Source organism: Chionomys nivalis, chromosome 6 (assembly GCF_950005125.1).
Source record: "Chionomys nivalis chromosome 6, mChiNiv1.1, whole genome shotgun sequence".
Lineage (NCBI taxonomy): Eukaryota > Metazoa > Chordata > Mammalia > Rodentia > Cricetidae > Chionomys > Chionomys nivalis.
Window position 1 is genome coordinate 26,812,913 of NC_080091.1, and position 12,903 is coordinate 26,825,815.

The following is a 12,903-nucleotide window of genomic DNA, read 5'->3' on the forward strand; positions in this document are numbered from 1 at the left end:
AAAACAGGACTAGTTAGACTAAATTATTATCAAACCCACATCTGGTTGTATATGGAATGTTACAGGTTATCTTTCCTCTCTTACTTTTCAAGTTGATATTGCTTTAGAGTTAAATTAATTTTTAAGACAATTTGAAGATATTATGTAAAGTTATTTTCAGATAATATGTTTTCTTCATAAAGAAATAAAAAATATTTGACAGGAAAATTGTATGAATTTAGAGTTGAGTTTGTGAATCTGGCCAAGTAAGCCAAAGAGTGTAATAAAAATAAAGGGCCAAATAAATTAGTTTATTATAGCACAAGAAAATATGACACTGCCATATATAGTAGGCCTCCTTCTATCAGTGGATAAAATATGAAAAGCTACCAAAGCCCTTTGCTACTCAGAAGAAGATTTTAATTTTTATGTCTTCACCATAAATATTGTACACTATATGGAATCAACGAGTATCCCATTTTATGGCAAACTGACCAAACCTTGGAGAGGGAGGAATTGTGCCTTCATTTTTGTGTTCCTGAGTTTGCTATGCCTTGAAGAGATGAGAGGTGAATAAGTGAATGAAAAAAATGAAGAATTGAAATAAGTTTTATTACCAACTGGGTTATGGTTAACACATGTATAATGTATATAATTTATAATTATCACCCCAATTACTGTACTCTAAGAAATGACCTTAAAAGCATGAAACTCACACAGCATACTAGAGTGACTAGGAAACCTGAGCTGCTGAAGGGGCTGTTAGAGATTGTGATAAAAGTACATGAAAGATTTTCCAGTATATGCCTGGTAGAAAAGAAATATTGAATGTTTATATATGAATATATATATGAATAATTTTTATTTTTTTTTGCTATAATCAGGAAGGAGACAGTGTACTACTAAAATTGTTCTTCTCTTTAACTTTTAGGAAAAACAGTTTTGTACATAAGGAGAAGGATGGTGGCAAATTGCAAAATGAGCAGTAAGTAATTCTACTTGAAAATTTAGTTTCTGTCACAGCTCTAAGAGACATAGCCAAAGAATGCAGATATTTTTAAAAGTATATTATTTTGTATCATAAAGTGAGTACAATAACTTAGAAATGGAATACTTCATTCTCTTTAGTCATTTAAAAGACGAATTGCTTCGTTTGACATTACCTCATAGCTGGATTTTTGGTGCCCAGCTCAGAATATTCTTATGTATGCTACTAATTTCTCTTTCAGGGTTTAGAGTTCTCACTAATTATGCTGTAAATTGACTGCTGAGGACACTCTGTGATTCTATAGGTAGTGTCCAGCCTCTTAGTATTATAATGTTAAAGAAGATGAAAGGGTCACAACCCCAACAGGCACTAAATCTGTAAAATAATAGTTAAAATTTGTGACTGATACTTAGGCATTTTTGTACTTCAACATACAATAACAAACATTATCAGCTCTACCGACTTTGTTCCTGAATTTGAAAACCAAGGAGATCACAAAGAGAAAAAGTGATACAAAGCCACAAAAGCTGGACTTCAAAAACGCTCAGTCACCACTTAGCAGACTGCTGTATTACCAAGACTAAAACATAACAGGAAGCCTCATCAGCACTTAAACAACAGGACTGCACAGGACCCTAGCCAGGCATCCTGCAGAATCTACTCAAACACATCTATTCAAACAAAAAGCATAAAGAGGAAATGCATGTGGGCATACATTATTTTATTAGTTATTATTGATTATTTTACTTTTTTTCTATGATGCTGGAGATTGAATCCTGGGTTTTATACAAAGTAATCAAGTAGTATACGGCTGTGCTATATAAACCCCGGACCTGACACATCTATTTTTTAAGCATTTTGTTAACCAGCAGGGATTTAGAGGTGTGCGTTGGCTATTGCCAACGATTTTCTGAGGGGCCTGGGAGGCTGCTGCTCTTTCTCTTTAACTGGTATCAGTCACCCTGCACTGCTACAGACCCTTACCCTTCTGCCCCACTTCAGAAAGCTGAAGCTTTTGGTGGGTATCTCCAACTTAGCTGTCTGAAAAATTACAGGTGAAAAAAAAAAAAAACAGTAAATGACCACATCAAGTGATTCCATGTATATCAGTTATGTGCTTGATCAGGAGGTTCCTCTAATCATATTTCAGGCAAAGCATTTGAGAAGATAAGACTGGGGGGTGGTGGTGGTTCTTGTACACAACTGCTCAACCCAGGCAGCCTTGATCCCACATCAAGGTTAGAAGTTCAGTGAGTTTCCATTGGTGGAGTTATTATATAAATTAATGCCATTCAGAATTGCTTTAACTTGCACAGCTGACTGAGAGATGTGTGACTAAGCTCCCAAATTGGCATCCGCAGCACATCTGTAGGAGCTGCCTTGTCTCTCCAACACTTCCTTCTCCCCACCTCACTTCCTGTCATTATCACCATCCATTTCATCACAGGCCGTGGAAGTTTCTGCTTCAAAATCAAAAGCCCTTGGGGAATAGTTCTGCTTAAAGCCATAGGTCACTAAATGTATGGAAGATTATCATGAGTCTTTTTCATTTCCATTTTGATTAAGTGAAAGCCTCTTAATTTGGGTCATAATTGATACATAAATCTGTAGAGAAAATGAACATGCATTTATAATGTAACCAACATTACAAGATTTATTGTTCTTATAATGTGTAAATACAGAAAGAAGGGGGAGAATAAAAGAGTCCAGCTCTCAGATCCCTGGGATATGAAACAGTGCCAGGGACTAATGGAGCAAACTCATCCTGAACGTCCAGCCTCCTGCTCTCAATGGCTCATGTCCCCTCATTTCAATCGAACTCAGTCTCCTATTTGAAATGCCGTCTAACATTAATCTGTCTATGCTATTCAACTGCCCCTTTTGGTGGAAGGTTTGTGAGTGAGAAAATGAAAGGCTCAAAATGGATTTCCATACCTGATTGTGGACTTTGTTTGGGGATTTTGGCTACCGCTTGAGGGCTGGAGGTGGAGTGCGTTCGTTGGTTGGCAGAGCTGTGGATGCTGCTGGGAACCACGGATGACACATTCTTTCGAGGCTTCATGTCTTGTAGCCACATGGGCGAGGCTTCAAAGGCCTGCATTCTCCGCGCATGGCTGTTGGCATTGACTTTCAGGTAGGCCTGGGCCTTGTGTTCCTGTAGCTCCCCGTAGTTGGCATCTGTCACCCTGCACTCATATAAGCCTTCATCCTTTTTCCTCACTTTGGAAATCTGAAGCTTGTGGGAGATGTCATTGCCTTGGACTTTCACTGTCTGAAAAATTGCAGGGAAAAAGCCAAGTTTTACACTGAAGAATTTTATTCACACTCTCTTACACTTGCTAATGTTGGGAGTAAAGGGTCTGCGTAGCACAAATCTAAAGTCTCATCCACAGACTTGAAAGGTCAGAAGATCAGTTTAAGCAGTGCCTGAGTGGCCCAGCTGTCCACACTTCCCAGATTCCCATAACAGCTCTGTTAGTTTTTCAACATGGGATTGGCCTCTGCTTAGTTAACACGGCTGAATGAAACATTGAGTAAAGATTTCTGGAATAGACCCCCCCCCCTTTTTTTTTGGTATGGCTATAAGACAACTCTTTTAAATCCAGGGCCACAAAAAAAAAGTTGGTAACTTGGATAGAAATATTTTTTTTCTCAGTTGCCTATTAACAGAGCATTGCAGGGCTCAGGCTACCGAGAAATAGCATCTGAAATCAAGGCTCATTGTATATGCCCATGTCATTATACAAACTTGGGATGCTATTGATTGAACATTGATTCGATTTTCAAGACTGAAGTCAACATTATTTATTTTAGTTACTTTATCCCAGAGTAATAGTAAGCTCACATGTCTAATGTATAATATTAACTATATATTATGTAATCCATGTGGCATATATATATATATATATATATATATCAGTTAAATTGGTATATATCATATGTTAATCCATGATTGAGAGACTGAAAAATGACATAAATCTGTCAGGTTAAAGATCTGATTAAATATGTAAACACAGAAATGAAGGTTGATGAAGAAGGATATTCTAGCTATGACCATTGTAATTATTACAAAGTAGCCTCCTCTTCATATTATCAGTAAGTCAGTCTGGACTAACAGCAAGTGTAGATTTATATCTGCTCTGGTTTCATATTTTTGTGATTTATTTGAATACTACATTTATAAATACTTTATTTGCATTATGAATGATATCCAAATTGAGTCATATTTTTATTCATTTGAAAATTCTATTGCAAGGCTTAGCTTCTGCCTTCCAATTTTTTTCTATTAAGAATAGGTACTCCCATTACTTTGAATTATTAACATTATTAATATTGAAGTATTGCAGACCTTCATTGCTACACTTAGGTGACTGAAAAAGATTAAGAAAAGCAGTACAATAATCCCATTAGCTAGCAGATTCATATCCTAGCCAATCTGTAATTATTTACACGAGTAAAACATGCAATTTTATTCATGGACTCTAAATTTAGCTCAATTTTTAGGCATTTCATGAGGTAAAGAGACAACTGCCTCTCATCCAGAATTTATAAAATTACCTTTTCAGGATCAATGACTTAACAGGTTTTAAATCTAAAGTCTGTTTTCTATTAATGTTCCCCTTGGGCCTTTTTGGCCATTTATAATGCATGATCCCCCTGTCCCTTGTCCCTGTGACACTCACACTTATCTTGGTCCCGTCATTGTCCGGGTCTCTGTCGGGTAAGAGCTCCACCTGTAGGACAAGAGTGCAAATGCTCATCCGAGTTCCCCAGTCCCGGGCGTCACGATACCGCAGCCGCGCAACCACCAGGAGAGATCCCAGCCTTCTGGTCTTGAAACGTTTCAGTCAAAGCAATTTAAGAGCCAAAAAGAAGCACGACCGAGGTCCCTACCGCACTCAGTACTGAGGCCAGGCTGGATTGCTTCCCTCGCTCCTCCCTGAAGTTCCCCTCTGCCCGCGTCGGATTCCAAGCAGTCCCTGGGGTCTCCGTGTCTTCCCGGAATATTACTGTGATCTTGGCTCTCCTAGAGAATCCCTAAGGTCCCTGTGGTTCCCACTGTCCAAGGAACACCCTGGAGAGTCCCTGTGGTCCCCAAGCATTCCTATGCTCACCACGATCCCCGTTGTTCCCAAGTGTCCCTGAGGTCCCTGCGGTCTTCTTTATCCTAGCGACACCCTGGAGAGTTCCTGTGGTCCCTGCAGCTCCTCAGGCTGTGCTCCCCCTGGCTGGCCCGAGGCTACAGTCGCTGAGAGGCTAGGTTTTCTTCCGCTCAGTTCAGTCTGCCCTGTCCGTAGGCTCAGGGAAGGGTAGGGACAGGCGCAAAACCAGGCTAGGACAGGACTGTGGTAGGAAGTTACCCCGAAAAATTTCTGCATCTCTGCCCTCGTTGTTGACCAGTACCCAGGTTCTTTTCAACAGACTTTCTCGTTTCTGCCCTCTAGGTCTCATGCCCGAGTCCTCTTTTGCTCCGTGGGTCTCTCTTTGCCACTCTTAGGGCTAGGGCGCTACTCTTTTAGCTTCTTTATGCTTTCCTTCTCTTCTTGCTTTCTCCCTTCTATCTTGCTCATTGCTTGCTCTACTTTCATCGCCAGTCCAGGGCCTCTCCCTGTTTTTCTGATGCCTATCCCCATCTCTCCCTCTCCCCATTTTTCTTTCCCTCTCTTCTTCCTTTCTTCCCTCCTGCCTGCCCTCTCTCCCTCCTTCTCTACCCTCCGCCTCTGCCTCTGTGTGCGTGTGTATGAGAGAGAGAGAAGGGGGCGGGAGGAAAGAAAGAGGGGAAGAGAGGGAGAGGGAGGAGAGGAAAGAGAGAAAGAGGGAGAAGAGAGCGAGAGGGAAGGAGGGGCGAGGGGGAAGGGAGGGGGAGGAAGAGAGAGAGAGAGAGAGAGAGAGAGAGAGAGAGAGAGAGAGAGAGAGAGAGAGAGAGAGAGCAAGAAGAGGGATGACTGGATGATTCCCCTTACCCTTGATGGGGGGGGGGGGAGTCGGGACAGAAGGAAGGCTCGTGAAGGGTGCTCCTGGTCTGTACCAGAGATGCATTGCCAATTTGAACAGTTCCATAGCACCGGGGATTAAGAGCTGGTTAATTCCGGTCTAAATCGGAAAAGTACGCCTCTAGTGTGACTTCCTAGGTGCTTTTAACTTACTGTAACCAGGACAAATTTAGTCTTGCTCACTCTCATAGATCAGGGAAGGCTCCCTTGGACTCCTGGGCCCTGGAGCTGGTGAGAAATGCACAGAACTAAGAAACCAACGTGCAGAGGCTCTGTGGGCTTTACATCATGGCTACCTGAGAGCCAGCCGCCTCGGTTCCATGCTCCAGGTCCTCTGGTCCCCGAAGGAACCACCATTGGATCTCCAGGTACACTGAAGCGGAGCCGCTTTGGAATGCACAGGACATCTCCACATTTTGTCCCTCGGTCGCAGTCACGTTCCGCGGAAACTCGGTAAATTTTGCTGCAAGACAGAAACGCATCATTTTGGCATATCTATATATTACCAGCTTTGCCAATGTATCTTTCCTGGAGAACTCGACACAAGTTTTTGTTTGTTTGGCCTTTTATTCGTGGGCCTTGAAAGGTGAAAATAAAAACAGCAATAACAACCCTTCCGACATCTCTGCAGGGCTCCCCGTCCCCCATTGCTTTGCCTCTGCGTGCCTTGTTCTTGGTATCATGCCTACATCACTTTGTTCTTGATCAAGTGCAGATAATGGAAAGGTTAACGAGCTTGCCAATAGCTCTCCTCTGCTAGCCAAGTTGCCCAGAGTTAGAGCCAAACATCTTTTGTCAGATTGCAGCACTACCTAAAACTTACTGAGAGATCCAGGGAGGTGCAATTTAGACCGTCTTTCCAGTTGACATACCAGAAAGCCTCTGGATTCTTAAGTTTCTAAACCCTCTATGATTAACCAGGTGTTCCATGTTAGAAATGGGTGGTATGTAAATGTCAAAATAGTGGTTAGAAATTTTGTTCTGGAGCCCAAGTAGGGAAACAAGTTGCACACTACCTAAGAGGCGTATGGTTTTATCTCTGCAAGTTAACCTTCACGTTTGTTCCCTTCAAGGCATATAAATTGACATATGTCAGGGAACATAAAAATCATACATCCGTGTTTAGCTCAGGTCAAAGATGATTTGAAAGACACTATAGAGACTCTGGCTGACCCTTTGGCTAACCTTGGCACTGCCAGCTTGGAAGATTAATAGATTCTTGTGAGAGTCATAAAAATAAACCGCCCCTTCCTCCTTAGGGCATTCCTTGAACATGGGATGATGTTTTTCTTGCTAACTAGATGACTGTTCTTAGCCTGTCTAAGGGGCACTTTGCAAAGAGCTGATGGCTCTCTAGAAGGAGCTTTCTATTTGTGGTTGATAGAAGGGCACAACCACAAGGCACACATATGAAAGGAGGGTCGCTGAAAGGATGACAGGAATGGTTTCAGCCACTTTTTCTTCATTACTTAAAGACAGTGAATCTGGATGTCTCTTTTCACTATTTTATGAAATCCCAAAGGGGACGGATTATGTTTCAAGGGAATAGACACTATCAGAAGGCAGCTTATCTGAATAGGGTTTTCTGCTCACATCGGCCAGCAAAGTGGGGTTATTTCTGCTCACAGAAGTGATGCAGTCTTCAGGAGGCCAAAACTGTGATCTGCTCATGGTGCTGAAGCAACCACTGCAGCCTGCAAAGTCCTGAACAACTGGGCCCAGCAGGCAGCTGCTGCTTATGATGCAATTAGGACCTCCTTGTGGACTCTGGTAAATAGGCATTGGAAAGAAGTCACAGGGACCAGAGAAGGGGACTAAAGCTTTTTGCCTACAGGGAAGCCCCTTCCAACCAGCAGCTCTGCATTAGTAATGACTGTATGTGCATGAGTGATCGCCCTGTTCATGCACATGGAACACACACACACACACACACACACACACACACACCTGTGTATGTGCTCACCAAGGAACTCACCCCATTGCCAGTCTGGTGTCTATTAGATTTTCTTTGAAACCTGGTTAGCTTGCGATTTAATAAACTTTGAAGGAAATTTAAAGAAAAAAAAAAGCCAAGCCGAACACTAGTCATACTACCTAACACTGTTGGCTTGCTTTGAGCCACTCTCAAACCTTCTGTCCATTCTTCTAGTTGGTACAACACACACACACACAAACACACACACACAGCACCACATACACACTACAAGCAACGGACTTACCTTGAGAAGAAAGCCCTTGCTGTACATATAACACGGAAAAGAACACAAATCCAACAGACGCCAAAAAGATCCCCATCATGCCAAGGGAGGGAGGCACATCCGTGTAGCCAAGAGCCCCAAAACCTAAAAAGACAGGCAACCAAGCTTGTTCACGGGCTGCTTTCAGAGCCCGGGGCGCGACACTGCATGCATGCTGCCGCTCTCAGCGTAGATTGGCTTGGGCACAGGGGATTGCGACTGGCGAGGGTTGGACCAAGCTGGCTGGGATCCTGAGGCTTCAGGCGCAGACCCGGGCTGCCACGCTGCGAAGTGTCTCCGCCGGCGGCTGGCTGCTTCCGCTACCTGGCAGTTCGTCCCACGTCAGCCGCTCGGCTTGCGTGCTCGCCGCCCTCCCCACGCCCAGCGAGCCGGCGGCGAGTGGAGCGGGCGCGGGGCGGCGCGGACTGGGCTCGCGCGGCGCCCAACTTTGCCTCTAATGGCTGCGATGATGCCTTTAACTCTGTGCGCGCCGGGGTTGCGCACCTGCCGGCCGGGAGGCCCTGCCAGACCACTGCGCTCCCGTCCGCTTTTATCCCCATTAGCGGGCTTGGGCTTCGCCGGAGCAGATGGCTTTGTGCAAAGAGGACAGGACAAATACAGGGGCTTGGCGTTTGCTCAGGGATAGGAGCAAGGGATTTGAGAAGGAAGTTGAGGCATTGTTAAAGACGGAGGAGGGATGGGATGGGTTGGGAGTGACTGCTTTGGGGCGATGAACACAGCCCTTGGAGGGAAATGCTGCTTAACCAGTTATTAACTGCTCCAACTAGAGCGATCACATGCTATTATTTCACCAGGATGTATTGTGAGCAGCTTGCAGCCCAGCAGAGGCCATTCGTTCAGGCACCGGATCACTCCAGCTGGCAAAGGGAAGGCACAAAAGTACTCAAGTCGTGTACTGAGAGAATATTCCAGAAGGAAAACTCTGCCATGCAATGTGCAGCATCTTTTTTATTCTTATACCCATTGCTTGCTTTGCCTTCTTCGCACAGTATTTCGGGTGGGGGAGGGGTTTCGCAAATCATTTTACAAATCCCGCTTCTCAGAGAGTATAAATAAGGTTCTCTTTACAAGATTTATTTTTGTTTTGTTCAATTTCTTTAGCATAATAGTAATTACACAATAGTCTGTAGGATTATATGAATAAAGAATATTATTTTAAGCACCCCCTCCCAAACAAAGCAGAAATCTTCAGTAAGTTTCAGAGCTTGGAACAAGACTAGTCATTTGTCTTGGGAAACCTTGAGATGTATACTGTATTTTTAAAATTAAGGATCTTAAACAAACAAACAAAATCTGAAAAACTCTTATCAATTCTTGTTAAACCTAACCATTAATTAATGACCTTACTTCTTAAGATTTATTTTTCATTAAAAAGCATAGAATAATGTAAAATATTTTCAGTATTTTTACCACTTAGATATATACCTCAGTTCTTCAGTATTAATTGGAAATATGTATTAGTTTTACAGTGCTACCAGAAAGCCAATGAAGTTAATGTATTTTCATTCTGGAAGTTGTGTTTGTACTTGGCTGATTACTTTCCTGCCACAAAAACTTAACCCTAACGTGGCTGTAGGGTCTTAAAACCACTTGTCTTCTACAGCTAAATGCAGTAGAAACTTTATTAAGAAACTAAGGCACAAGGCCTTCATAGAAATACGATTTAATTTGTGAAGATACAGTTGCTGCCATTGTGGATGGAGGCAGAATAGGAGTGTTACAGACAGACTTGGGGGACATTTTCCCTCTGTTTATGTTCTTTCTGCATCTGCCTTGCAATCAGTGAGGAAAGAGGATTTTGAACTTTGTAATACTTGAAGAAAAAAAAAAGCTTTTTTGGTTCTAAAGTTCTGTCTTGAAGAAGGTGCTGTATATTCAGAAACTCAACACAGGTGAGGACACCTCCTCCATACCAACTAATATTTCTTTTTTTGAAAGCAAACAATATATTGCAGATATTAAGCGTTCATCTGGCAAGTCATCTTCTAGTTTAAATGTTTTACCTAACTTCTCGTGTGGAAAGGAATTACAGGGGTTTAGCTTTCTTTACAGCATTTAACATAAACAGTTTAATGTGTTCTGGGTATGACCCAACTTCAAGGTTATCTGCTGCTGAAATAGTTTCCAGTACCAGTCAAGAGCACCCATTTTAAGGAGGAGGTCTGAACCAGTTTAGCAAGGCACATAGCTTTAAATGGAGAAACTGATCACTGGAACTGGAAAAGTTCAATGGGAAAAGCTTGAAGATGCAAAGAAAGAAAAGAGCTATTATTAGACTGACAAAGCATCAAACTTCATGAACAAGAAGTTATAGCACTCATATTATGTAAAGAGGGAGGGAGCAAAGAACAGAAAAATGGTAAAACTGGAAAAACATTAGATTCTTCTAAGACAATTGCCTCATAGATATTTTATTTTCAGTTTTTCCAGTGTAGGCCAAAGCATTTTTAAAATATTTATCCCTGCTTCACAAAGAGTATAAATAGTGCTGACAAACACCTTTGCTTCATTCAATATGATCATTTACCTTATAAGAGACAAAATACATGTTAGAGAATTAAAAACGAAAGCTGTTGTTAAAAAGTAAATGTTACTAGTAGAACAAATGAACACTCTGAAACAGTCACTGTAGTATGCCGTATTTTACAAGACTGTAGGAAAGGCTGGTTTCCTGAATCAAGGTGTGGAATGAGCATTTCTTTTCCATTCTTCCTCTTGAAAAAGATGGCTAATGTGTAGTCTTACAGAAATGACAGGAAGTGTCCTCTTAAGGTCACTTAACAGTCACTATTTTGCTTTCTAAATATTTAATCATTTATATTACCACAACTGTCCTTCTCTCCAAAGTTTGCACCATGGAAGATTATCGGAATGTGTGCATCCTTGGAACATCTTTCTACTGTTTTGCATTAGCCTTTTATTTAGGTTACATTCATGTTCTTTTTGTAAATCCAAATTTGCTTAACTTTGTCTTTCAAACAAGGTTTTTTTTTTTTTTTGCATAAGCTTTTAGAGCTATTGATCAGTGAGACTCCAAAGGAGAGGAAGGTCTAAGAACCCTATGGCTAGGGAACCATGTAATCTCTTCATCCTGAAAGGTATGTAGGGTAGTTTTCCATAGTGTACATGAAAGGGTTCTCCGCATTCTGCTCTCATAGGCACATGATGCACTTATTTTCCATTTTATACTTACAGTTATTTTTTTCCCTAAACTGAGTCCTGGGTACAAAATGAAATTTTGCAAAAAAAATTGGAATGATTTAATAACAGACAAATAGACATTTTCTTCACAACTAGTCTTTTAAACATTTAAAATAGCCACGTGTAGAAGCAAACTTAATCCCTGTGGATTCAAGAAGATAAGCCTTCTTTTGCCTTCCTGCTGGCATCTTCCTGACTTAGTTGAACAGGGTACACAAGCTTTTTAGTTTGCACCCTTGAGGGCCATCACTATGGTGTTTTTGAACACTTTCTTTGGAGACAATGAAGCTGCTGGAGAAATGTTTTCTCTAACAATCTTATGCTTGCATTCATTTATTTCTTGCTTGGGAAACTAAAAGGAAGTATTACAAAGGTTGAATGTTGAAGCGTGATAAATTTTTTTTTTTTACAGAGAAATTTTATTTCAACTGAAGAAAATAAGAATCAAGAGGAAAGTCACTAACTGAGAGTTATCAAAAATGAGCTTCAAAAATTTGATTTCCACTGAACTACACAAACCTAGTCATGTTGCAATTAAATCTTCTTGGTATGTTGAAATGGAAAAATGTTATGAAGTTAGGAATGGATGGTAATGACAGAAGGAATGTGACTTCTCTTTCTGCACATGAGCAGGTCATATCATCATTAGACCCGGGTCTACTTCTGAACTTTTGTGTATTCCAAACATTTCCTGCTGGACTGGTCCTAAGACATGGCTGTGTTACAAAAACAAACACTTGATTTATTTCTCTAAGATGCCAAGATCTCAAACGTCCGAAATGGGTTTGGTTCTATAGGTTAGCTGAGAAAAGACCTTTAGAAACAGCAAGATTCTTAACTTGTCACTTGGCATTCAAGACAGGGATAGTTTTCTTTAACACAGCTTCATGTTGCCTTGTGGATTGCGCATTGTAAAGTGAACAGTATATGAAGCATGAATAACGGGTGGACTCTGGAAGAGACTAAGCATGGCACCGGTGGCTCAAGGATGCCAACTGCCTACTGCACAGCTTCTGCACAGCTACTGTTCGTTCCGATCCCCCAGGTGGTGTACTCCCCTTTATCTCTCCCTCTTGTACATGACCAAAATATAGAGCTGGCTTTTGCGCTGGGAAATTCTGTTTAACTTTGTAATTGAAGTTCATGACATTAGAATACAAATTATTCGTGAGGTCGTCTTATGTCATTTTAGAACTGTAACGTCTGGCTTACAGGTGACCTCTGGAAAAAGCAAACAACTGAGTCACATTTTCTTTAAATGTTACCATCACTGTCTGCTTAGCTGCCCCATATAAATGTCATGCCTGGATTAATCTATTTCTTCATAGCCCCTCCTATTCACTTTCTTTTCCTTAAAATGTTTTTATAGGAGCATAGGTTATGTCTGTTAAGAACTAACATCTTCCCTTCAGAACACCTTTAGCTAGCAGGGGGAAAAAAGCTGAGGATTCTGCCTCTGAAGTTACTCTTTCAGGAGAGTTTC

The 12,903-nt window shown here is 41.5% G+C and overlaps 1 protein-coding gene across 4 annotated transcripts in view; it reads right to left on the bottom strand.

Annotated features, from left to right (window-relative positions):
- The window catches only part of Vstm2a (V-set and transmembrane domain containing 2A), a 54,280-nt gene extending 45,648 nt beyond the window's left edge, over positions 1-8,632 (bottom strand). For 3 of the 4 annotated variants that reach the window (XM_057772986.1, XM_057772984.1, XM_057772985.1), the window contains exons 1-4: positions 8,181-8,632; positions 6,258-6,424; positions 4,651-4,701; positions 2,903-3,239 (exon numbers count right to left, since the gene is read on the bottom strand). In XM_057772986.1, coding sequence (XP_057628969.1) covers positions 2,903-3,239; positions 4,651-4,701; positions 6,258-6,424; positions 8,181-8,259 — 634 coding nt within the window. In that variant the 5' untranslated portion in view covers positions 8,260-8,632. The remainder of the gene's footprint in view (positions 1-2,902; positions 3,240-4,650; positions 4,702-6,257; positions 6,425-8,180) is intronic. The other variant, XM_057772983.1, reaches the window with a different exon arrangement.
- Positions 8,633-12,903: the final 4,271 nt, after the last annotated feature.